The 23,778-nt window shown below is 58.0% G+C and overlaps 9 protein-coding genes across 9 annotated transcripts; 2 read left to right on the top strand and 7 right to left on the bottom strand.

The window, feature by feature from the left end:
* Positions 1-203: 203 nt before the first annotated feature.
* Positions 204-2,002, bottom strand: THITE_2113231 (uncharacterized protein). The gene is made up of 2 exons (XM_003652081.1): positions 1,192-2,002; positions 204-1,032 (listed from the first exon to the last, which is right to left on the bottom strand). The coding sequence occupies exons 1-2, from the start codon at positions 1,833-1,835 to the stop codon at positions 219-221; spliced, it is 1,458 nt and encodes a 485-aa protein (XP_003652129.1). The 5' UTR covers positions 1,836-2,002; the 3' UTR covers positions 204-218.
* Positions 2,003-2,307: 305 nt separating this feature from the next.
* On the top strand, positions 2,308-3,632 carry THITE_2113227 (uncharacterized protein). The gene is made up of 4 exons (XM_003652080.1): positions 2,308-2,425; positions 2,480-2,589; positions 2,673-2,829; positions 2,989-3,632. The coding sequence occupies exons 2-4, from the start codon at positions 2,515-2,517 to the stop codon at positions 3,498-3,500; spliced, it is 744 nt and encodes a 247-aa protein (XP_003652128.1). The 5' UTR covers positions 2,308-2,425; positions 2,480-2,514; the 3' UTR covers positions 3,501-3,632.
* THITE_2113222 (uncharacterized protein) lies at positions 3,580-5,895 on the bottom strand. Its single transcript, XM_003652079.1, has 5 exons — positions 5,635-5,895; positions 5,413-5,510; positions 5,136-5,339; positions 4,056-5,072; positions 3,580-3,951 (listed from the first exon to the last, which is right to left on the bottom strand). The coding sequence occupies exons 1-5, from the start codon at positions 5,685-5,687 to the stop codon at positions 3,659-3,661; spliced, it is 1,665 nt and encodes a 554-aa protein (XP_003652127.1). The 5' UTR covers positions 5,688-5,895; the 3' UTR covers positions 3,580-3,658.
* A 367-nt stretch (positions 5,896-6,262) lies between these two features.
* On the bottom strand, positions 6,263-8,942 carry THITE_2113217 (uncharacterized protein). Its single transcript, XM_003652078.1, has 10 exons — positions 8,223-8,942; positions 8,083-8,159; positions 7,877-7,950; positions 7,747-7,817; positions 7,602-7,676; positions 7,266-7,492; positions 7,095-7,206; positions 6,876-7,003; positions 6,666-6,827; positions 6,263-6,547 (listed from the first exon to the last, which is right to left on the bottom strand). Exons 1-10 carry the CDS (start codon positions 8,663-8,665, stop codon positions 6,465-6,467), a joined length of 1,452 nt encoding a protein of 483 aa, XP_003652126.1. The 5' UTR covers positions 8,666-8,942; the 3' UTR covers positions 6,263-6,464.
* A 1,099-nt stretch (positions 8,943-10,041) lies between these two features.
* Positions 10,042-11,612, bottom strand: THITE_126111 (uncharacterized protein). Its single transcript, XM_003652077.1, has 5 exons — positions 11,555-11,612; positions 11,209-11,258; positions 10,815-10,892; positions 10,529-10,746; positions 10,042-10,467 (listed from the first exon to the last, which is right to left on the bottom strand). The coding sequence occupies exons 3-5, from the start codon at positions 10,870-10,872 to the stop codon at positions 10,432-10,434; spliced, it is 312 nt and encodes a 103-aa protein (XP_003652125.1). The 5' UTR covers positions 10,873-10,892; positions 11,209-11,258; positions 11,555-11,612; the 3' UTR covers positions 10,042-10,431.
* Positions 11,613-13,396: 1,784 nt separating this feature from the next.
* On the bottom strand, positions 13,397-14,366 carry THITE_2113209 (uncharacterized protein). Its single transcript, XM_003652076.1, has 3 exons — positions 14,133-14,366; positions 13,902-14,070; positions 13,397-13,826 (listed from the first exon to the last, which is right to left on the bottom strand). The coding sequence occupies exons 1-3, from the start codon at positions 14,278-14,280 to the stop codon at positions 13,457-13,459; spliced, it is 687 nt and encodes a 228-aa protein (XP_003652124.1). The 5' UTR covers positions 14,281-14,366; the 3' UTR covers positions 13,397-13,456.
* Positions 14,367-15,001: 635 nt separating this feature from the next.
* On the top strand, positions 15,002-19,688 carry THITE_2113208 (uncharacterized protein). The gene is made up of 5 exons (XM_003652075.1): positions 15,002-15,057; positions 15,157-15,346; positions 15,413-15,524; positions 15,587-15,720; positions 15,785-19,688. Exon 5 carries the CDS (start codon positions 15,797-15,799, stop codon positions 19,676-19,678), a length of 3,882 nt encoding a protein of 1,293 aa, XP_003652123.1. The 5' UTR covers positions 15,002-15,057; positions 15,157-15,346; positions 15,413-15,524; positions 15,587-15,720; positions 15,785-15,796; the 3' UTR covers positions 19,679-19,688.
* Positions 19,689-20,102: 414 nt separating this feature from the next.
* Positions 20,103-21,449, bottom strand: THITE_2113205 (uncharacterized protein). Its single transcript, XM_003652074.1, has 3 exons — positions 21,029-21,449; positions 20,743-20,954; positions 20,103-20,675 (listed from the first exon to the last, which is right to left on the bottom strand). The coding sequence occupies exons 1-3, from the start codon at positions 21,228-21,230 to the stop codon at positions 20,244-20,246; spliced, it is 846 nt and encodes a 281-aa protein (XP_003652122.1). The 5' UTR covers positions 21,231-21,449; the 3' UTR covers positions 20,103-20,243.
* On the bottom strand, positions 21,450-23,554 carry THITE_2113202 (uncharacterized protein). The gene is made up of 2 exons (XM_003652073.1): positions 23,206-23,554; positions 21,450-23,103 (listed from the first exon to the last, which is right to left on the bottom strand). The coding sequence occupies exons 1-2, from the start codon at positions 23,247-23,249 to the stop codon at positions 21,669-21,671; spliced, it is 1,479 nt and encodes a 492-aa protein (XP_003652121.1). The 5' UTR covers positions 23,250-23,554; the 3' UTR covers positions 21,450-21,668.
* Positions 23,555-23,778: the final 224 nt, after the last annotated feature.

Genomic DNA, 23,778 nt, shown 5'->3' with positions numbered 1-23,778 from the left:
CACTCGGCCCAGTCGATCACTTTCTTCTCCCGCCGTGCGGTTTCAGCGCAGAATACCATCGCATGGCTACGGATGGCCTCTTCCAGAGTGCAGCCGACGAGTTCTCGCTGCGCTCTGTCAGTGGACCAGCCGTGGTTCTTGACCTTGTCGACGGCAAGAACGAATTGGCGGGTCAAGCCGATGTCTCCTCCGCCTGATCATCAATGTCAGCCACAGAGTCACTTCCCTGGGATCGGGGAGGGGTGGGTAGCCACTTTGGCTTCCGGGAGAGCATCGATGGAGACAAAAGCAATTCTCGGACCCAACGTACCATGGCCGTGGCTCTCGATTTCGGGGCGATGGACGGCTGTCTTTCCAGTGCGGAAGTCCTCGATAGTGATGGTGGTTGAATCGGCAAAGATCTCGCCGTGCTCTCCGTACAGGTGCGTATACCGCTCGCAGATTCTTTTCGTCTGGGCAACCATGTGGAAGACGGCTGTCTTAGCATTGCGCCCGCTGCTTCCCCCCTTTACCGGCAGCGGATCGTCGTCCCAGCTGATGGTGACTACCTGTTCGTCACAGACATCGTTGTCGCTCTCGAAGACGCACCTGCCGAACCAGTTCCGGCTCGCCACTTCCGCGTCCGGCGTGTCGGCGTCGTAGTCCCTGGCCAGCTCGGCGAGCATAGCCTCGCGTGCTTCAGACTGGCTTCCGTAGGACTCGATATCCGGGAGCACAATGCTCACAGGCCACCCCCTGTTGCCCGACTCGACGCCTACCAGGTCTTTCCCGACATAGATTCGCTTTGCCGAGTATTTGCATCGAGGTTCGGCGCCGCACGACAAGCAGTTAGTGGCGGCGCCAGCTTCCGCCGGTTTGCGGCTCCGCTTGAAGTACTGCAGCGAACCGGTGCTTGCGATCGCGGCCGGCTGGTGGGGCGGAAGGCTGTCCCGGGCCGAGGGATCCGGCGGCGAGCACAGCAACCACAGCAGCATGTCGATGTCGTGGCAACTCTTGGTGAGTAGGCTCGGAGCCGAAGTGCGCTCCCGGCGCCTGGGCCGCCGTGGTCAGTCGCTCCTCTTGTCCACTCGGATAGCACCGTGTAGGGGAAGGGGCAGGGAGTGAGGCCGCTGGGAGCGAAGCCGCTGGGCGCACCGCCCGCCAGCAAGAAGAAGGAAGGGGGCCGGAGCGAGGAGTCTGGAGCGGACCTACCAGTTCCCGCGGACGTAGCTGTGGGCGAAGTGCCACCACCCCACCGGCTCTGTGTGCACAACCGATTGGATGTCCCCAATGACACGGTCGTGGAGGACCAGCTTGCGAAGCAGCATGTTGTGCGGACTGTAGCGCAGAACGTGCCCTATAGAGAACACGGCTTGTTGGCCCCCGGCAACCGTATTGGATTGCAGAGCCCTGTACATCTCGATGCAGTCTTGGAGAGTGGTCGCCAGCGGCTTCTCGCACATGATGTGAAGCCCTCCCAGCCTGGCGAGCGCGACAACCACTTCGCGATGCATCTCATCCAGCACGCAAACGAAGACAGCGTCGACGCCAGGGGGAACGTCCTTCTCGCCGGCTTCGGCACGAGCCCGGCGGCGTGCTTCGTATGCGACAAATTCACGCCAGTCGCGGAAGGCAGCCCCCTCTGGCGGAGGCGCTTGAGAGCCCCATATCATGGTCTCGCCAAAGCGGTTCCTCTTGTAGTCATCTGGTTCCGCAATGGCCGCGACCACGCCGTTGGTTGACGATCTTACACAACGGGCATAAGTTTGGCCCCTCGAACCGGCGCCGATAATCAAGAACCTTGGAGGTTCCTGCACACCATCGACGGCTTGTGTAAGCGGACTGGTGGTTGACATGGTGCATGTATACACTCGTGAGCGGCCGATGCCGGCGGTGAGCTCCTCTCTGCTTGTTTGCTAACGGGTTCAGCGCACACGGTAGACAGCGACTAAGGAAGACGATAGCGAGCAAAGGGCGGATCACGTCGGGAGGCCGGACAGGTTCCTGAGATAGCCTGGGAGCGGGGTCCCCTTGTTGGTGACTGCCCAGGGCCACCTAGGACCGAACACTCAGCAAAGCCGCCCGAACAACCCTGACAAGTTGCTGGCTGGATCGCACTGCATGCAGTCCTGATTGGGGTAACCTGTTGCGGGGCGGGTCACACGAGCCATCAGCTAGCACCATCGGCACCTAGCAAGGAGGTACGGGGCGGATTACACCCGTGGACGACAGAATACAGTACCTCCGATGGTTAGTTGGGGCTGGTGCAGCTTCGAAACTGGCGCTGGTGGGACCATTCAGCAGAGGCTCACTGTGTTGATGCACGATTGAGTACTGTGCTTGCCTAACACTGTGCACGAAACACACCCAGTCCATCACCACCAACCTCAAGGGATCCAATATCCACCCAGGTTTGTGTTGTTGTTTGCTGCCGTGCTTCTACACAGTAGGTGATACCTGGGCTACATGGCCGGTCTGTGTTGACAGCCTGACGGAACAGCACACAACACATCCCGTTGCACATCCACCGCGCGCATGTCTGACAACAGCCGTGCCCTGGAGCCGAGGCCTCCTCGACGACAAGATGCCCTGGTTTGGATCGATTGCGAGGTACTGTTGTGACACTGTTCATATTGGGTATATCCTTCTTGTGATGCATTTCTTAGTACTGAATAGCTAGGTACCTACATTAGATGACGGGGCTCGACCCAGATACGGATGCCATTATCGAGATCTATTGCCTCATCACTGATGGGCAGCTCGAGCTGCTCGACGAAGCCGGCTGGGGCGTTGTTGTCCACCAGACGAGAGAGCGCATGGAAATGATGGATGAATGGTGTACCCGCGTTCGTACGTCTGCTTCCTTCGGGCAAACCCACCTAGCGACGAGCCTGGAGCTACGCGGCCGAGTATTGTGCGCCTTCTGGCCACCAATACCGCCGTTGTACATACCTTCTTCCATTGCTCTCCAGCAGAAGAAGCCGACTAACACACCCCAACCGAATGTAGATGGCGAGAGCGGTCTTACTGCAGCCGTCATCGAGTCGACGGTGACACCTGAGCAGGCGGCTGACGGGCTCCTCGCCTACATTCAAAAGTACGTCCCTGAGAGAGGGTCCGCGCTGCTGGCCGGGAACAGCGTACACGCCGACAGGGCTTTTCTTCGGAAGCCGCCATACAGCAAGGTTCTCGACCACTTGCATTACCGGATCCTGGACGTCAGCAGCCTCAAGGAAGCCGCACGAAGGTGGCGGTACGTGAAACGCCCGGTGGATCATTGTCCCTCGTCCCAGTCCATGGTCGCAGCGTGGATGCAGTTGCACTTGGTGCACCACCTGGCGGCGGCGGGATCTCGTCGTCTCTCCAGATCGAACGAGACACTGATTTGGAAGAACAGGCCGGAAGTTGCCGCAGCAGCTCCCCGTAAAAAAGGTCTTCACCAGGCTAAGCAGGACATCATCGAAAGCATTAAGGAGGCCAGGTATTACAGGACGGCAATCTTCAAAGCGGGTGAGCCCTAAGCACATGGTCACTTTGCCGGCTTGATACCGGCTCGATACCGCCCTTGGGAATTGTGGTGACAATTGAGAATGGAAGAGGCTTTTGTCATCTATCCTTGCGTGGCCCGCAATCGCATCCCTTTGCCCGCGGGTCGCTCCTGCTCGCAGACCGGTGCCCACTAGGTCTTCACATCTGGCTCGTCCCGGCCGACGAACTCCTTGAATTTCAGCAGCTCCGTGGCCATTTTGATCTCGGGCTTGAGGAATTCCTGGGCGTCCATGTCGTATGTAGCGGGGTCGCTGCTGTGCTGCTCGATGTACAGGCGGATGGTGGCGCCCGACGAGCCGGTTCCTGAGAGCCGGACCACGATCCGGCTTCCGGAAGAGAAGCAAACGTACAGACCCTGGTTCTTCGACACAGAACCGTCCAGGTCGGTGTAAGAAAAGTTGCCCGCCTTGGTCACGGTGCGGTCTAACAGGGGGGGGCGGGCAAATCAGCAATCAACGGCCGTCGCAATCGGTTCGTTCCTCCGTTGCCGGAGCTCATCAGCCTGGGTGACCGGGTCTTGAACGTACCTCCAATCTTGCTACCGACGAAGTTCGGATCGGCGATCAGATCCTTCAAGACGCCCACAACCTTGCCTGCCCCGTCCGCGTCGACATTCTCGTAGTCATATCGGGTGAAAAAGGTCCGGCCATATTCCATCCAGAAATCTTTCTGGATCTGCTTGATGCTTGGCGCAACACCAGGGTTGGCCATGCCGAGGCCGGCGATGATGTTGAGCCAGGCCACGATGGCCCAGAGCCCATCTTTCTCGCGGATGTGGTTGCTGCCGGTGCCGAAGGACTCCTCGCCGCAGATGGACAGCTTGCCGGCATCGAACAGAGCACAGAAGAACTTCCACCCGGTCGGCACCTCGTAGCAGTCCAGGCCCTGTTTCTTGGCGACCAGGTCGACGGCACCAGATGTGGGCATGCTGCGAGCAAGGCCGTGGACCCCGTTCTTCCTGAAGTAGGGAATCAACTTGGCGTGGTGGGCGATAATGGCCAGACTGTCGCCAGGCGAGACGAAGGCACCTGCGCCGTAGATCATGTTGCGGTCGCCGTCACCGTCCGAGGCCGCACCGAAAGGGATCTGCTTCTTCTCCACCACCTCGACCAGGTCGTGCGCATACGTGAGGTTGGGATCTGGGTGGCCACCGTTGAAGTCAGGTGATGGGTCGCAATTCTGTGTTGACTCGGGGCCGAGGCCAAGTTCTGTGCCGAAGATCGCCTTGCCGTAGGGTCCAGTTACACCCGAGAGGCCGTCGAAGAGGACCTTGAAGTCCGGATGGGTGGCGAAGAACTTCTTGATCAGGTCAAAGTCGAAGATGTCCTTGAGCATCTCGACGTAGTCGGCAGTGCTATCCACCACCTCGACCTCGAGGTTTCCGTATGTCTTGATGCCAACGGTCGAGATGTCGATGTCGGGTATGTTGGCAATCTTGTACGACTTCAGCGTCTTGGAAGCCTCGAAGATCTTATTGGTCACCGACTCCGGCGCCGGGCCGCCGTTCGCGAGGTTGTACTTGATCCCAAAGTCATTCTGGGGTCCTGCGCGTTGTGCGCTCGCACGTCAGCGAGCCTCGTAACCAGTTAGTTCTCGGGTTCACCTACCTCCAGGGTTGTGACTGGCGGTCAGGAGGATACCTCCCGTGGCCTTGCGCTTTCGGATGATGTGGCTAGCGGCCGGCGTCGACAGGATACCGTTCTGCCCGACCAGGAGCTTCCTCACGCCATACGCCGCGCCGATCTTGGCGATCAACTGGATGACCTCGGGGTTCCAAAAGCGGCCATCGCCGCCAATGACGAGGAAGGCACCTTTGACAAGCTAGCGGTAAGCTCCTCCGCGTCCCTGCATCATGGGCTAGTGCACAGCCGGGACTGGTCTCACCGTCGGCGCCCTCAGGGATGGACAGCAAGATGCTCGCAACGAAAGACTCGCTATAATGGGGCTGTTGGAAGACCGTGACCTTTTTGCGTAGGCCGGAGCTACAGGGCGTCACCGGCCATGTCAGCGTTGCGGGAATTTGCGAGCGGAGGGTGAGCGTAAACAAGAGCTTCAGGAGCTAGCTGTAAGGCGGGGTGCTGCGGGGGAGGGGTCGCAATGACGTACGTGCCAGGCTTCTGGTCGGTGAAAGGCGTGAACTCGACTGTTTTGACGTCCATCTTGTATTAGTCGGTCAGTTGGAGTTAGGTTTCTGTTCCAGGCAAGCTTGTTGCAGAGCACAAAGTCTTGCAAACGGTGGTGGTTCGCTGCAGGAAGTGAAGAAGTCCAGGGCGGAGTTGCTCCAGGCGGGGTGGGTTGGTGGGGTGAGGGGACAGCTCAACCTGCAGACGTTCGAACGTATTTACCTTTACTTAACGAAACCAGGATCTGAGCTTCTACTGGACTCTGGACTTCCACGTAGTCCACTGGTTGCTGTGGCCCCGCAAACCACTCCATCAGGTATTCAACGCTCAGCCTCGCCAGAAGCTGGCAACCTATCTTACCTACGGTATATCTCAAATAATTGAATTGATTGTATTAATAGCATATTAATAAGTTAGTCCCCTGTAGCTGTGTAGCTAACCAAACTGTTCAGTTTACCATCGTAGACAAACCGCAGTATTAGATGAATCATGAGCGAAACCCCACTGGCACCCGCTATCCCAGCCAAGCTGAACACCCTCCATCATGTCATCAACTACCTTAACACAAAGTGCACACTTGAGGCCCATGCAGCTCACGCTTGACAAGGACCATGTGTAGGAGCGCAAGGCTGGCGAACTGCAATTCCGAAATGTTGTCACATTCTGCTGTGCTCCCGGCCCCCTTTCCAACCAATCTCAGGTACAAGCAGCAGCCGAGCCGCATCGACCCGCCATGGCAGTGCCTGCAAAGGGAGAATCCGTTGGGCGACGGATGGTTGGGACTTGATGCCCGGTATAAGGTGTGTTGGTTCTTCAGGGTCTCGCCATAGACTCAGTCCCCGAAGTCTCTGAGGCGGCCGACCTGACAGCAAAGAGCTCCTTGAAGCGCTTGGCCGCTGTCGCCCAATGGAGGGTCAGTAATCATGGCAGCCCGTAGCATAGGCTTGAGGATGATTGCAGTAAGGCGCACGGCAGATCCGTCCGACGCTTGGACAAGGACCAGTGCTTACTTACCTTCCTCCTTGTCGAAAAGAATCTCGAAAGCGCCGGATTTGTTCTGGCGCATGTTCTCCTGGTGGTATGTGTTGCAGAACACATAAAGCTGGACATCCTTGAGCCAGACACGGCGTCGCGAGCGCCGACTGAGCCACGTTGGGGACTGAGATTGGTGGGTGACTGGTGACATTAGCACGGGTTCAAACCGCAAGGGGCCAAGCTACCTACCAAACGCGGTCCAAACGGGACATCGTCTCAACTCGCCTTCCCACACCGCGGCATGCAGGCGCAAGCCTTTGGTCTGTATGTCCTCGTAGACGATCAAAGAGTGCTTGAAGCCGTCGTCGATGATTTGCCTGGACCAGTCATCCATATCAGTTTCATGCGCGCTGGAGAGGCTGGGGCGCACTGCAAGGGATGGAGACGTGGAAGCGTATGGGCACTCACGCCTGGAACAGCCGCTTCTCTCGGTGTAGCGAGAACTCGCTTGGGTGGACCTGGACCGTCAACAGGTTCCGGGCCTTCAAAGCGACAAAGGTGCAATAGAATAGGACCATCTCTGTGAACTGTGAGCTGGCTGCAGATCAAACCACTTCTGGGTCCAATTCCCCAACCCACCTTCCCATGTGAGGAAGTACAAGGCTGCCCAGAGTTTGCTACACTGCTCAGAACGGCTCCACCTCTTCAGCTGCAGCGCGCTCCCTTCGCGTTCGATGCAGAGCTCATGAGCACCGAACATGGAGTACCATGGAGTGTTGCCCTGCATGGTCCTCATCAAGAAGTAGGGGCACTGGTCGAAGGAGCTCAGGAAGACTACGATGGAGATCGTGTCATTGTCAAACGGCCTGTTGCACCGAGTCATCAGACACTGTGGCATAGGTCTCCGCGCATTGAGGATACAGATCGCTGAGAAGGAGACGGCGCCGAGCCTGAAAAAATCTGGACAGAACTTACCGCCTGAAAAGGACTTTCGAGTCCTGTGGGATGGTTAGGTGGCCCCAGGGATAAAACGGCCCGAATGACTTGGACCTAGAGTAGAGGCGACGCCGGTGAGAATGTGGCTTGTCGACAGTTAGGTTGCAGGCCAACTGCAACTCACAGTCTCAAATGTTTCAATGCCGTTCGAGATGGGAGTGGCAGAGAAAATATCTGCTCTGCCCAATGCGAGTTCTGCCACGAGGTTAGAGGGCGCACTGGGAGCTACAAGCGCGAAGTCAGGAGGGACAAACGCGGTCTTGGCTGACTGCCAGGGACGTTAAATCTTGACGAGCCAAAGAAGTGCCAATTCGCGTCGGGGGCGGCGCTGTGATGCATATCAGTACGTAAATTTGCCTCTCAGCGGCCAGGAACAAGCATCGACATAAGGAATTGAGGAGACATGATAGGAAAGGAACCCGAAGGAGCGGGGGCAGGTGTCGGGGCGTAGATTACGCACGAATTCCTCTCTGCTCACGCAGCTCGACGATCCGCGCACGTAGAATCTCAAGCGTGTTGAGATCAAAGCTCGGCGATCTAAAGCGGCGGTGAGAAGGTGCTTTCGCGTTGGATGAAATGAGGCGAGAAAGGGGAAGGTACCTGGTGAGAAGCTGCTTCAGCAGGCACAGGAAGTGGTTATACAGCACGAAGCGTTGAGGCAATGGGAGACCGCCGGCTTCCTCGGTCATCTTGTTGTACATCTTGCGCCATCTTGTCTCTCTGGACAGGGTCTTATCCTCATAGTGGGCCGTGATGTCATTCAGAGTCCGGGACAGACAGGGCAGCAAGACATCCAGGTAGTTGGCTAGAAGAGGAACGCGTCCGACGTGCACCTGTGAGCGGTCAGCAAGGCCTCGCAAGAGCCGGGTTGACGCCCGTATCTCTTCTGCCAGAGCGATGAGGTGGCTGTGGAAGGACTCCGGGAGTGCTGCTCGCAGCTGATCCAGGCCACTGGCGACGATGTCGGCCCGGTCTGCTTCGCGGCAGCAGCCAAGAAGGAGGTTCGTCTCGACTGGGATGCAGGGGACGCCGGGTGGTTCCATTCTCGCTGCTCGCCGCTCGCCAAGGCGAGGGTTCGTTCAGGAGCAGCTGCAATGTTCGGTCCGGCCGTCGGGGATAACAGTCTCAATGCTGCCGCCGGCCCTTCGCGAAGGTCAAAACCATGCTGTGCGGTTTCTGGCCGGCGTCGCCGATAGATGTGCTGTGGGTTGCCGGCAGTCGAAAAAGGTTGGTGGGTTACCCTTGCGCGGCCGAAGGAGGGTGATGTCGGGTCTCGAACACAGGCGTCGACCAAGGCTCTGTTCAACCATCCCAATGTTGAACGCCGCCAGCGTCTCCTCCCTCTAAGCGACGCGAGCAGACTCCCCCAACAGAGAGCAGAGAGCTTGGAGGTGCGGTCCTCGCTTTCACAGTGCCGTCAACCGTCCGTCAGCAAGGAGGTAGATGTAGGTTGGTTTGGAAATCGCAAGAAGCGCCCTGAGAAGCTTGAGTATGCAGAGCCTCCTTGTTCGCACTCAACAACGGGAGGGCCATCGCGAGACTCAGCCGCGGGATGTGTGGAGTGTTTTGGAGTTAAAATGCCGAATGGAAGGTGCAGCTACACAAGCAACCTCGGGGTGGCAGCCAGGGAGTCAGAGACTGCCACGAAGCCAGCGCGATTGTCTCTGCAGACAGGGCCCAACCCGTGCACTCCGTGCATTAGGACGGGTGTCACTTGGGCTCGTGAGCGAATCCGAGCACGACGGGGCCGCTTGAGTGACAAAGTGCATAAGGTGATAGGCCCTGCACCTGCACCCTCGCAGTGCCCCGTTTTGCCTGCAGACCAAGGACGACAGTGCGGATAGAGCATCCAGACTTCCTGCTGCCATCATTCTCGGCGCATGGCAAAGACGTGCAATCGTCAGAGGCCATCTCGATGTGGGGAAAAGGAGAGAAACAACTCAAAGAACCAACTTAGGTAGGTGGACAGAACGAACGACAGTGCGATGGGAAGAAGAGGGGGTGGGAACCCCTGGTCAGAGGCCAATCGGCAGCAACAGCGAAGTAGGAGTCAACGTTGGTTACGGAGGTACAAGAGCCAAGGCAGTTGCTGGGAGGGGCAGCAGGGGAAGGGGTTCGGAAGACATACACGATAACATTTAACATACGGAGGAAGGAACAGAGCATATAGAGAGATGCTGCAGAATGGCGCAATTCCATCGAGGCTACCTACCCACAAGCTGGTGAAGCGCGTGAACAAACAAACCCGCGCAGGCGACCGAACGCCGACTTTGGCCAAAACATACATACGGGCTATAGCCCACCCATATCAAGCAGCACCTTTGCCCTGCCAAGTTCGGTTGAACCAGCGGTGCATTGTCCGTCACCGGGTCTCCCACAAGGCGCGGAGAGCTCGGTAGCACGGAAAGTGTACCTAGGTCGCCGACTCACCATTACACATGCGTCACAGTTGCCGCGAATCTTGATGCGCCAGGGTACCAAGAAGAGGGTCTCTGTTGTACACATCGTGGGTCCAGCGCTGAATCCTCTTGCTGGAATGGAGTCGTCATCACCCATGCCACAGCAAATCCTGCCGTCCAGTGTCCTAAGATCATAGCAAACCACACGCAAACCATGCCCGAAAATAAAACGAAAGAGAATAAGCACGAAAAGCCCATTGCCGTGCCCCAAGCAACACCGTCCATCCCAAAAGATACAAGGATAAAAGAAAAGGCCTGTATTGATGGCATTGCCGGGCGTGAATGGGTAACTACCAGCTCAAAAGAGCGGCCTGCCCTAGCGCAATGAATCGGGGAAGGAGGCGATGCGACTAGGAGGATTCCTCCTCGTCGCCGTCGGCTTGGGCCTGCGAGTCAACCATGAGATGCCGAATGTTACAACAGGGAGCAGGATGGTGTGTAGCTTACATTGTACGCCTGCTTCTCATCCTCATACCGTTTCTTGTCGGCCGCAGCCTTCGCTTCGTACGGGGCCCGCTGCTTATCGCTCAGGGCCTTCCACCGCTCACCGAGGATCTTGCCGACCTGGCCAAACGAGACGCCAGGGTTCTCCTCGCGCACATTTTCGCGCTGTTCGTTGGCGAAGAACATGTACGCCGAGAGACCTCTCTTGGGAGCGTTGGGGTCTGGGACAACTGGTAAGCAGCTGGCCCGGCGCAGTCAACCCTGTGTTTCGTGGGCACAAGGCACTTACCCTTCTTGCCCCGCCGCTTCTCAACCTTGCCGGACTTGCCCTTAGCCGCCTTAGGCATGGTGACAGACTCCTAGGAGACTGCGACAATTAGCGACTGTGTGGGGAGAACGAAGCTGCAGGGACTGAAGGCCAATGGGATGGTGATGCAAGGAGGGTTGCGCAGCGAAACAGCGCGATAGCGCGACAGCGCGGCGACGCGCGCTGCTCTGCCTCGAACCCCCAACGTTGGCTAAAACACAAGAGGGGCGGCTGATCGCCGGGCGCGACCCAACTGCGCCGGCGCGTCGCATCCAGCTTGGCGCTACCAAGTCACAAACAAGAATGCACGCGCCGGCGGGGTGCAAAATGCTGCTTGCAAGCGCCCAATGCTCCAAAAAGCGAACATGGTACATACTCTGAATGAGATTGGGCTGCTGAAATGATTTTTGGTGCAGTGCTGTTGAGCTTCGTGACAGTTAGCGGCCGTAGCAGTGATTGTTTTGATATCGGAGCGAGTCGGCGTGAGGGCGGAGCTCGAGGGTGAGGAGGGATGTGAGGTGCTTCGCGAGGCAAGCTTCAAGTGGAGAGCAGGCAAGGACAGCAGAGTTCCAGCTCTGAATAGTGACGGAAGCGGAGGGAGCATGAAGCACAGACAGCTGGCGGAGACTCGTGCCCCCGGTGCGAGAGTGCAAATCCAATCAAGACCGGATTGGCAGGTACTTGGACGTGTGCTTGAATTTGCAGAGAAAAGAAGTACTCACTGGGTCGCGTTGTGTGGAGGTCAAGTACAGCGTAAGGTGTTGTGCGTACTGCGTGGGTGCGGTTTGTATGGGAGAAGAGGAGGGAGATTCTGAGAGGGGAGGGGGGGACGCCGTTGCTCGTATTTTACTATGGGCGGCTGATTGAAGGAGGGGTTGGGTGGGAAGTCTCCTTCCTGGCGCATAACAAAAAGGCTGCTGCTGCACGGGCTGATTTTTTGGCCGCAAATTTTGGGCAAGGGGGGGGAAGGGGGCGAGGGCACCACTTCCACTCCCACTCTAGTCGGCTTCGCACGGACCAGTCAAAGGTACAGTGCACCTGCAAGCTTGCAAAGCAAGCCCGTGAGCCGATGTACCAGGTACAACGACGGTTCACCTTTTCAAGATGATGACCGTCTCATACCGAGGGGAGCTTGACGCCCCGCAGCTTTCATCTCCGAGACGCCTATCTGGTTCATGATGCCTTATCCTCCCTTAGACTGGCGAAGTATACAGGAGGTCAGGTAGTCATGGAATTTGGGCTTGATGTTTGGCAAGTTGGGTTTCAGTTATGCCATGTACTTGAGCCCTTGTGTGGACGCCCCGCCTGAAAAGGTGAACCGCCCGCTCATCCCTCCCGTCTCTGCACAGGCACCTCACATTGGACGCCTGTACGGAATACAAGTGAGCCATTGACGGAAACGGACATACTCCGATAAGTAAGGCATGTTCCTGTCTGCATGACCTTTGCTCTCGGCTAGTGTACAGTCAGCACCCGCGAGGGGGGGTGCACATGAAGGTACCCTGCTCCAGCAACAACAAAGCGCATACATCACTGACATAACGACCTACCTGGTAGGTACCCAAGGTTGTATGGGGGACTGAAAACCTTCCATGAAATCTCTTTCCATAGGCAGGACACCTTCTCGCGTTTGCTGATGATGCTAATGCCTTGTTGATCTCTCGGGCGCGGGTCTGGACAGTAGCTGACACAGATGCAAGTGGAAGTACCTGGTGCGTTCTGCACATAGTGGTGTGTATCATACCAATTGGAACCTTACTCGAGTGGCCTGCAGCGTGTTAAGGGCCGTGAATCAAGTATCTTGCAAGCGATGGGTTCTTGTTAAGCGGCATTGGTGTGCCACGTTTCTCTCCTTTCTTGTTTCTTCTGCTCTTTTCCCCCATTTCTTTCCACCATTTAACGATGTTGCTCCAGAGATGGTAAGAGAGCTGGCGATGGACGACTGTCCAGGCATTTCCTGTTGAGATCCGTGGATGTCTAGGTGGCCCTTGCTTCTGCTGGTATTGGGAACTGGCTTGTGCTTGCCGGGAAGGTAAGCGACCCCGTACGGAATACATCCAATGGATGCGAACGGGAGCTTTGAGGAGAGTCTGGGCGTGCACGACCCTTCAGGCCCCCTTTCGCTTGGCCAGCCAATCAGATTCCTTGGCGCCTCGCCGCAAAGGGTTCACGCATCTTGCTCGTTGTGTGCTGTGTGCTACGCAAGTAAGGTAACTACAGGACGATAGTAACAGGTTCTTCTTAACGACAGCCCTGGCTGCCTCCTGTGGAGTTATGCAACACGGCATTGCGACTTTCCCTTTAATCGCCCTCAATCCACTTTTGAATGGAGAACCGCTCATCATGAATGCATTGCTGGACTTGGCCATTTGCGCTGTTATTAACGACACAAGGATTTCATCACGGAATTGGTCTCGGAGCTCGACCGAACACGTGATCGATGGCGTTGGGGTCGCGACACGGTGGGGCCTTGTCGCGCGTTGGCTGGATTCTGCGGTAAGATAAATAAAGGTGCCTTGCACATGGCGACTGCCGTCAAACCTACAATGATACGGGCACTGGATGGTTTGGATCTTGGAAAACGGGCTTTTTAGGACCCGGTGCGAGTACCAATTTGGTCGCCGTCAATCTGGCAGGTCAAGTACCAAATCTCTGAGGCGCTCGTCCCGGACCCAGTCGATCCCACTGCCAGCTACAATGGCACTAGCTGCCCCCTTCATAATCCTCCATCTTCGGCGGTTGGACTTCATCTCTGCTTCGTGACCAGCAAGCTCCATCTCGAGCCGCCCACCTTCCAACTGGCTTGGTGTCTTATCATTCGTTCCTGCTGCCAACCGTAGTACTTCCGAAGCCAGCTCCATGTTCCGCTGAGTGGCACGGAGACTCTCGGTTTCAAGCTCCGCAAGGCGGCCCCAAGCTGAGTCTAAATCCGCGCACAACGACGCCACCTTGGTTGCGGTTGCATCCCGTTGCTCGGTATAGGGCAACAGATCCCTTCACGTCTCGGACTGTCAGCTTTCGGCATGCCTTGCTTGGGCAGCCAGCGGTGAGGGCGGGGTCTCTATGTACCGTTCAAGAGGGGAGGCATGGGTCGCATGATGGACCGCGTTCAAGATCGGCTGGAGCGTCACCACGTTTTCTACGACGCTGTCGCGCAGATCTAACGTGGCTCTTGCCTCCAACAGTCGTGCCTCGTCAACGGCCAAGTCATTCTCAGCACGTCGGGAAGCGCTTGTTTCTGGCGGGGCCGTTAGTACCATCTCCCCGCGCCGGGAGCCCAAGGGTTGTGGAGAAGCCGACCTATTACACCATGACTCCGCTGTGATGTAAGGAGAGCAAGCTCAAGTTGAAGTTGGCGTAATCGATCGTACAGGGCCAAAACACTGGCCTCGCGTTCTGTGAAGTGGGGAAGGGGCGTGGGAGTAGCTGTTGAGGCAGTGGCCGCCATCGGGAGCTGCCTCGTTGAGAAGGCTCGTCACAGGTTGCCTTCGTCGTACTATCGCAGGAAGGCGTTGCCGGTGATGGTCGGGTGTTGTTATTGTCGCCCCCGCGCCCGCAGAGTTTGAGGCCAGCAAACAAACAAGCCTTGGCGACAAGGACACAGATTACCTCTTTGGTAATTCAGGTAGTGTTTCCTTCCGTGGATGACGGTATTGCGTACACAGGACGGACGGGATGCTCGTCCAAATTGTTGGTCGATGACAAATAGAGTGTCGCACCGTGTTGTAGATGGGAATGATACGGTGCGTGCCAATCTGCGCCTCAGATCAGCCCAACATTCTGGCGCGGAGTAGCCAACGGGTATCCCGTAGATGATTACACAGTAAGTAGCGAATTGTGCGAGTGACGCATATCCTCCGCGAGTTGGGACAGCCAACGGGGATTGTCTCCCCTCGGAACAGGCCGTATAACCTTTCGGGGGAGTGAGAAATCAGTACCTTAGTGTTATGCAGTATGGATAAGATGCTCTAATCTTTGTGGGCTGACCGTGTCTCAGGTACGGAATACCACGTAATACCGTTAACTATGGCGTTTGCATGTGTCAGGTAGTGTAATGTATGTACACCCGACTACCTACCTGGTAGGTACGTGGGCCTTAGGTAAGGTAAGGTCAGGTATCCAGCCATGTGAGCCGCCTCTGGAGCTCGGGAGCTTGGATGCGACTCCGTCGCGAGGCCGCTCGAACCGCCTCTTGGTTCAACACAACAATATCATACGGATTACCGTAAGCTTTCCCACCTATCCCGCCAGCTCTCGCGAGAACTGGGGTGGTCGCTACCCGATGAAGATCCGCATGCCCACAGAAGCGAGCTCACGTTTGGAGGCATTCTAGCTCGCATATCGAGCCCCCCTTGCTCTGCGCTTCCCGACCTTGGTCCCGACTCGGGTGCCAACGCGACCCTCATTCACCCAGGAACCGTCTGATTCCGCAAGGCATGCATAGACATGGCAACGCAGGTGTTGGTCGCCCATACGGGCCAGTGCCTGCAAATAGACGCTTCGCAGCTTGCATCGTCAGTGCTCTCTTCCCGGCTTCCCAGACGAGACCTGACTTGTGCATGCTGACAGCTTTTAACTAGACTGGATGACTTCAAAGCCACAGTGGCCCGGCGTACCTCGATACCACCACAGTGTATCATTACCCTGACCCCGCAGGGGAAACCGCCCAAACTACAGAGCATACAGACCGAGGTTCGTGTCCCAAGGTTCCCGCTTGTGATTGCAAGGGACAAAAGCCTGACCGCAGGCGACAGAAGGAAATATACGTCTACGACAACCGCCTGGCCCAGCCGCTCTCCCCAGGGGCTGCGCCCGGCCCAAAATTCGAGCTTCCGGTCCCTAAGCGCTACAATGTCCCGAGCCCCCCAAATTCGATCCACGACGCGAGGTCCGTACAGTCATGGCAGGAGTTGTTCAAGACGCGGTGGGCATGGACACTGAAGCTGGTCGAGGACTGTCGACTGATGGCTGCCGCGACGGGGGAACGCTACAACGAGATGGACGTCATGTTACGATGTCTCGATGCCGCCGTGACCAACCTCGAGTCCGTCATCAAGGGGCTTGAGCCCAAGTATGCAGAATTCAAGAAATGGGTCCCGGCGGCACAGGCCGACTATAGTGCGCTGACGGCCGGGTGGGAGCAGTACCTGTCTCTTGCGCGGAGCATCCCCGCTTCGCCCGCCATGGTAGGCTACATGACCGGCCGCGATGCTACCGAGGTCTTAGGATGGGCCCAGCGCCAGCCGACTCTAGAGGATCTGATCGACTTGGAGGCGGCGCGGAAGGCGGGCCGTCTCGCACCTGCAGCGCTTCGGAACTTCACTGCCAGGGTCGCAGACCTGGAGAAGGCTGCAACCAGGCTGTTCCAGGACGCCGAGCACCTCTTCCGCGAATTCGAGAACACGGTCGAACGCTCCGCCATGTCCCATAGAGGCGAGTGCCAGCAGCTCGCTCACGACATCGAGGCGCTGGCCAAGAAGATCCACACCGACTACCAGGCGACGCTTGAGTACACCAGCTCCTCCCGAGACGTTCTGTTGCAGGCTTCCAAGGTCGCCGCCAATCACACCGAGCGCCTGTTACCGAGCATGAGCAAGCGGGCTCTCGAAATGGACGACATGCTTCGGTACGCGACCCAGGCGAGGAACTCACTTGCCGCGGAGTCGGTAGAGTTCATGCGGAGCATCACTGATATCACGGCCTTGAGCCACACCGTCAAGTCGCAATTGAACGCAGTGAACCAGGAGGACGAATTGGCTACCTTCGATTGCCTCCGGCTCATCCAGCAAATTCCTTACATGTATGCGTCTTTTGTGGCGGAGGCAGTCAAGCGCCGCGAATGGTTTGACAAGCTGAAACAAGACTCGTCCACGCTGGCGAACGAGATGGCCCTGTTCCAGGAGGAGGAAAGCAAGCGACGCAGGAGGTGGTACAAGTCGATTGGGAACGCCTTTGGGGCGGAGACCTCCAATCTGGAGGATCATGTTCCCGGCTTGGAAGTGAACCTCCTTGGGGAAGAGGAGCGATGGCCGGCCATGACCAGGAGAGATCTGGAGGAGTTCCAAATGCTCTTACAGGCCAATAATGCCGATCCCACGATTGTCGAAGACGTCAGGAAGATGATCGCGGAACTGAGCAGCCCTACGAAGCAGCAATCAAAGCGGATGAGGGCCTTTAAGAACGGCAGCGTCCATGAGGCCGTGCTCGGGCGGAGCGGATTATTGATCAGGGGCGATGACGACCTTCTTCGGTCTCTCCAGGATGACAAGTCTAGACTGGAAAACAAGCTGAAGACGGCTGAGAGCCGTGTGCGGCGGCTCGAGGATCTGCTCCACCGGCAGACCCAGGCATCGCGGCCCAACTTGGGCAATCTCTTCCAGATGCCGAGCCAGCAGCTGTCCGACCGTGGAGACTTGAGCATCTCTGTCAAGTCCCCGCAGACGCTGGAAGACCGGAGAAAATCGGCGGAGGGCGTTGAGGCCCTCGCACATCGAGTCCAACAACTAGAGGCTGAGCTGAGCGCAGAGAAGGAACGGTCCGCCGCGCTGGAGAGGGACCTCGATGGGCAGCTGACGCTGCACAGCGGCATCCAAGGCCAAATCGATGAAGCCAACTCCACAAAGAAAGACCTCCTGGAGAATCTGGAGGCTCTCAAACGGGAGTTCACCGAGGAGCGGAAATCTCTCGAGGATGAGATCAAGCGTTTGCAGGCACGGTTAGAGGACACCGAAGACGAAATCGAACACTTCGGAGAGTCCAGGGAGAACGAGAAAGCCGCATATGAGGAGACGATCCAGGCCCTGAGACTCGAAATTGAGAAGTTAACCAAGGAGAAAGACGATGAGGCCCTCAAAAATGAAGGCAAAATCAACTTTCTCCGCACAGAAACTCGCACGCAGCGCGAGACGCTCGAGGCGCGAGAGCGGCAGCTCCAGGCGGCCCAGGACGAAGCCAAAGAAAGGGGCAAAAAGGTCGATGTACTCAGCGACTTGGTCGACATGCATACCAAAGCGTTGCGGGATCTTTGGGGCCAGTTCTCACCGGGCGAATCGGTCCCCGACGAGCCCGCCGATCTCGTCCACAGCCTTTCATTGAAAGTCAGCGACGCCTTGGGTAGGGTGCGAAGTGCGGATGCCGACATCTCCCTGCTCCGGTCAGAGCTCGATTCGGCACATGATGCGCTCAGATCCCTGAGGGCAGAAAAGGCGGCCCTTTCTGAGCAGCTCTCGGGCGAGGAGGCGACGTCAATCCGCCTCCGCGAATCTCTTGCCGAGGAGAAGGCCAAAGTCGTCGCGCTGGAGGCCGAGTTAGCGGACGGACAGGAGCAGCTCAGCCAACTGCGTGCCAGGATTGCCGACGGGGAGACAGGGTCCGAATCTCTTCGGAAGCGGCTCGACGAAGAGGAGAAGAAGATGGCGCTGGTAGCGGGCGAGCTGGCTTCGCGGCAGTCACAAGTCGGCAGTCTAGAGGAAGAAGTCCGCCATCTCAGGGAGAGGCTCCAAGACTCACAGGCCAAGTTGTCTCATCTCACCGTTCGGTTTGATACTCGGTCAGAGCACGCAAAAGACCTGACGCAGCGCCTGTACTCCCAAAATGAGCGATTGACTCGCCTGCTCGAGCGACTTGGGTTCTCGGTGACTCGCCAGGGTAAGAGCATGACAATCCAGAAGGTGCCTCGGTCCGAGCGGTCATCGCAAAACGCAAACGATTCGGACCCCAGCTCATCGCTGCGCCGATCCGGCACTTTTGCCAGCCGCGGTGCCGTTGTCGACAGTGTCGATCTCGACCTCCTCAACTGGGTGAACTGCTCCGATGCTGAAGCCGAGTTGGGCAAGTACGACGCTTACCTGTCTTCGTTGGGTTCGTTCGACGTGGATGCGTTCTGCGATGTCGTGTATCGGCGCGTGAAAGATGTTGAGCACATGGCGCGCAAGCTGCAGCGCGACGCGCGGGCATACCGGGAGAAGGCACATGCCCTGCAGAAGGAAGCGCACGAGAAGATTGCGTACAAACACTTCAAGGAAGGCGACCTTGCCCTCTTCCTTCCCACGAGAAACCAGACGACGGGGGCCTGGGCGGCGTTCAACGTGGGGTTTCCGCACTACTTTCTCAAGGAGCAAGAGGCACACCGATTGCGCAGCCGTGAGTGGCTCGTGGCCCGCATTTCGCGCATCCAGGAACGCGTTGTGGACCTTTCCAAGTCGCTTCAGAACCCGCCAGGAGCGGGCAGAAAGGGCGGCGGCGGCGGGGAGTCCGAGACAGTTCTCGACGACGACAACGACAACCCGTTTGATCTGTCAGACGGCCTTCGCTGGTATTTGATCGATGCTGCCGAGGATAAACCTGGCGCGCCGTCCACCCCAGGCCTTGCCAAGAGCACAGTGGCCGCCAATAACGTCGAGGCGATGGCTGAGCGGCATACCCCGGGGAGGTCAGGGCTGAAGGGAGGAGGGCCAGGGGCCCGGAGCGGCGTTGCCTCGGGTATCGAAGGGGTCAGCAAAACGCTATCTAAAAGCCTCGAGAGCCGCCGATCCAGCACGGGCTCTAAGAAAGCCCTGCCGTTTGCGATCGGGGTTTCCAGGGGGCGGGATAGCGCAGCGGCCAGCGATACTAACTCGCTGCGGGCGGTACCCGCCGACACACCGCGGCCGGCAAGCCCGACACAGCAGCACGCGGCAGCCCACGGCGTATCGCACCACGAGTCCCCGCAGGCACCGGCGCATGCTGCTGAAGCTGCGAGCGCAATCAACGGTAGTGGAGTGTCGGCGAACGCAGGCAGCGGGCAGCAGCTGACCGAGTCGCGTTTCGAGGTTCGCAACGAGATGGATTCTCTTATGGGACCCTGATCTATTCGCCCACCAAGCCTTCAGCTGCTGACAATAGGCGTTGGGCAGGGCCACTCCCGATCGCTGTGGCGGGAGCGAAGTGCCGCGTCGTCCCCGAAACCTGGCATGAAGAGCGTGATTTGGGAGTCACTGTGGAGTCTAGGTGACAACCACGGAGTCGGGAGAGACGAGTGCTGACACCGAGGAGCTTGCCGGGGACTACCAAAGCATCGATAAGAGGCGCAATCGGCAGCAAACCGCGCCCCTCGCTCGGAGGTGGCGTGCGCATATACAGTGACACCCATCGCGAGGTTCACCGTTGATTTCGCTCCCAAATGGGTTTGTTTGCGGCATCGGTTCCCGTCGCCTCCTTGTCAGCTTGGTTCCAAACCCGGCTCCGGCTACACTGCTCGACGCGAAATCAACCACTTCGTTTTAACTTCTACTGCCCATCTCTGACAACATTGTTGCAGATAGGAGGCTTCGTATACAGGTAATAGATACAAGTAAACACGACACAGGACCACGTCTGACGGGCAACGCTGGCCGTGCATGAGATGCCCGGCGAACCGGGGCCATGCTTCGCTCAGCGAGCGGCTTGAGCATCGCCTTCGCCCGAGTCCCCGCTCAGGGGCAAAATCTCGACCGTCTTGCGAACGGGTTCCAAGCCGGGGGCCCCAGTCGAAATCTCAACCTCCCAACGGCCCAGCGCCTTGAGCCTGTCAGCATCGTCTGCGAGACCTAAGAAGCGGATGTTCTCGGGGCCCAGAGCGATGCGGCTGCCGTCGGCATCCTCAACCAACGCCCCTTTGATGTAGCCCACGATGTCGGCAGCAGACACGGAGCCGAAGATGGCGACAGGGCCGGTCGGATCGTGCGCGGTATCCGCGCTCGCCGGCGCAACGAGGGGGGAAACGGAAGGAGCCTTGGGAGCAGGGGCCGGTGCCGGGATCGGTTTGCGGCGGAAGATGAGAGTCTCGGGAATTAGGGTGGTCAAGATGGTGTGTGCCTTCTCGGGCTGTTGTTTCGGCATCGTTAGCGTTTGGCGCTGCTGGGGGTTGGGCCCAAGGCCGTAATTCACGTACCGAAGTGGTGAGAGAAGCGGTTGTTGGCGCCGCGGACTGAGGCGTATTTTCCACTTCGACATCCGCGACAATGCCAAAGCTGGCGTCCCGCTCGCCGATGTCGTCGCGTGTCAGACCAAGCTCCCGGAAGCGCGAGGCTGTCATGTACTCGGCCTTCTTCTCGGGAAACCAATCGTTGCGCATACGCCCTCGTTCCACCCGGAAGATAGAGTCTGACGAGCAAAATCAGCTTCAGCTGCCGCGCAATGGATGCAGAGCCTCTGTAAGGAGACGGATATCCTCGTACCTTTGCGGCCATACTTGGGGATGTCCTCGAGCAAGCGGACGACCACGCCTCGGTCTCGAGGTCGAAGCCGCTTGGACTTCGCGCGGGTCTGCACCAACGGAACAACGCCGGCGCCCGCATTGCTGTGAGCGAACGGCTGTGCCAGTCTCCGCAGGCACGCCAGACAAGTTGGCGGTCTGGTCAATGAAAGCCCAGCAGCCATTGTGCTGGTCGGGTGCCAAGGGAGGCCGGTTTGGGAAGACGACAACGAGAGCCGATCTTGCGTGTTCGCTCGGGTCGCGTCCCAAAATTTGGAAACCGCCTTATTCTGACCGTACGGAGCAGTCCGTGCTGAGCGTTGAACATATATCGTACTGTGTAGCACACTGTGTACATGTATACTTACGTGTACTGTACGGAATACCTGTCAGCGGATGGGTCAGCTTCGGTTTCTGGCAAGGCTTGGCAGATCCCATGGAAGAAGCTCTGTTACCGACGTTCTGGCACTCCCAAGACACTGGAACCCAGTGGAGGCATCTGTTCTCGCGACTGTATGGAACACTTCCAGGTTAGAACTTGTGGACCGAAACTATCAGTGATCTTCCATCCATTAGGTTGTTCTTGATTTCTCTTCCCCCTCCCTTCCCCCGCCCTATCACATCTATTGTTCAATGAGATTCTGGCCGCGGCCCAACCGATCAAGGCAGCGCTGCAGGTCCGCTGCCAGGCCGTGGACGATTTCCGTCTCGACGATTCCGTCTTGCCAGCCCAACGCAATGCCGATCTCACCCCCTGCTACTCCGGCAGCGTTGATGCTGACAGCAGCACCGGCGACTGTGGCACCCTGCGACATGATAGACCGCTGGATTTTCCAGCCCTCAGTCGCTTCTTGACTCTGCTCGAGGCCGCCATCTATCACGCCGATGTTGGACACCTCCCACGTGGCCTCCCGTGGCTTGCCCACCTTGGCGAGCCAGTATTGCCGCCAGTTGCCCACCCAACTAAGCATGCCCATGATGTCGTCGTTTGGCACATTGTCCAGGTGCCGCTTCATGCTGCGTCGCAAGTCTGCTGCAATCTTCCAGATCTCGTCCTCGGAGGGTCCGTCCCGCATCGTGGCGATGGTGGATGCGTCAAACGTGTCAGACCGTGTTGTAACAAGGACACCCCATGTCGACCGGCCGGCCTGAGACGCGGTTTCCACGAACGGCCGTAGGTCAATGGGAGTCGAGCTGCTGAACGCCTGGGCCTGTTCGCGAGGGACGTGCCTAGCTAGAGAGACCAGGACCAGAGCGTGAAGCAGCGGGGTAAGCGTCGTCTGGTGCGCCCTGCAGGCAGCGAGGATACGCGGCACGGCGACCGCGGGGACTGTGACGAGCCGTAATTTCGTTCGGCACGGCTCGCGAGTGATGACTTTCCCCGTCCAGGGGGCCGGGGGCTGGCGCCCTTGAAGCCAGGTGGGGCCAAGTGCACCCCACAGGGTTCGGAGCACAAAGCTCCAAGACAGCGAGAACCTGACTAGCTCCTCTTGGGGGGGAGTGAGCCCGCAGACTTCCGTCGTGTCAAGGATAGGGCCAGAAAGCTGCGCCGGCGGTCCTGACGGATGGTTGAGCTCGTTGAGGAGTCTGGTATGGAACGCCCCGGTGCTTCGCCCGTCCGCAATTGCGTGGTGCACCGCAAACACTATATCGACTTCCAACGATCCAGGCTGTGGCACGTCGTCCCAGACGACAACCGTCAGCTTCCACGGTGGTTGGCGCTCTATATCCGGCCAGAGCCGGTCATGTCGGTCTTCCAGGATGCTGAGCAGGCTAGCGTCCTGGACCTCGGGCTCCGCGCTAGGCCGCGCCAACCATTCGATGTGGTTGTCAAGATCTATGGACGGCAATTGGATGAAGTGCGGCTTGGACGTGTCTTGACCAGCAATGCCAACACTCAAGGATGGGACGGCGAGGACGACACGGGCAACGGCAGCCTGCAGCACGGCACGGATGGCTTGTTGTCCTCCGAGTTGTGCCAGCGGGACCGAGTACCGGCACGTGTTCGCGACGCATTTGTAGAAACCGAGTGCGTGTCTTGAAGAGGAGTATATCTCGCTTTGTCCATGTTAGCCTTAGGTACTGTGGCAGACCGCGGCAGTGTCTCGGCCATCGGCTTCGGATGCCCCGGAAGGACGTTGGACAAAGGACAGTACATACCACGGCCCAAGGGGGCGCGCAACGACGGGGGCTGACGTGACCATTGTCGAGGGTAGTCGAACAGAGAGTTCGCCGACGAGCTCTCCGTCATGTTTTTCGGGTCCTATCAGCTGAATGAATCAGGCACAGTATAATCGCCGTCACAGACACCTCTCTGGCGTGACCAACCCGAAACAAACGTCCGTTGGAATCTGTTTGAAATGCACACCTTACACCCAACTTATATCCTCGTCACCCCCCTATACTGTGCAGGCCAAGATCAGCCGGGGCCCTGCAACAATACCAGGTGCCTCTAGCACCACCAACAGTCCTTCACGGCAATTACGGCGTACCTTCCGTTGGACTTGTGTTGCCAGGTAAGGATACCCGATTAGTCCATTGCGGTACGGTAATTTCCGTAAATCCGAGTGTTTTTCTGAATTGCCACTACCTCCATTACCTTACACTGTCTCCACTTTTGCGGCAGCTGCACTCCGCGCCTCGTCGCGCGCATCCCGAGCTTGGAAGGTGCCGCCGTGCTATTGTGCTATTGGGGTACAACACCTTTCCAGATCATGCTTTTCTCTGCTACCT

This window comes from Thermothielavioides terrestris, chromosome 2 (assembly GCF_000226115.1).
Source record: "Thermothielavioides terrestris NRRL 8126 chromosome 2, complete sequence".
NCBI lineage: Eukaryota > Fungi > Ascomycota > Sordariomycetes > Sordariales > Chaetomiaceae > Thermothielavioides > Thermothielavioides terrestris.
Note: the sequence above shows the minus strand (reverse complement) of the source record. Positions and strands in the feature narration are given on the sequence as shown.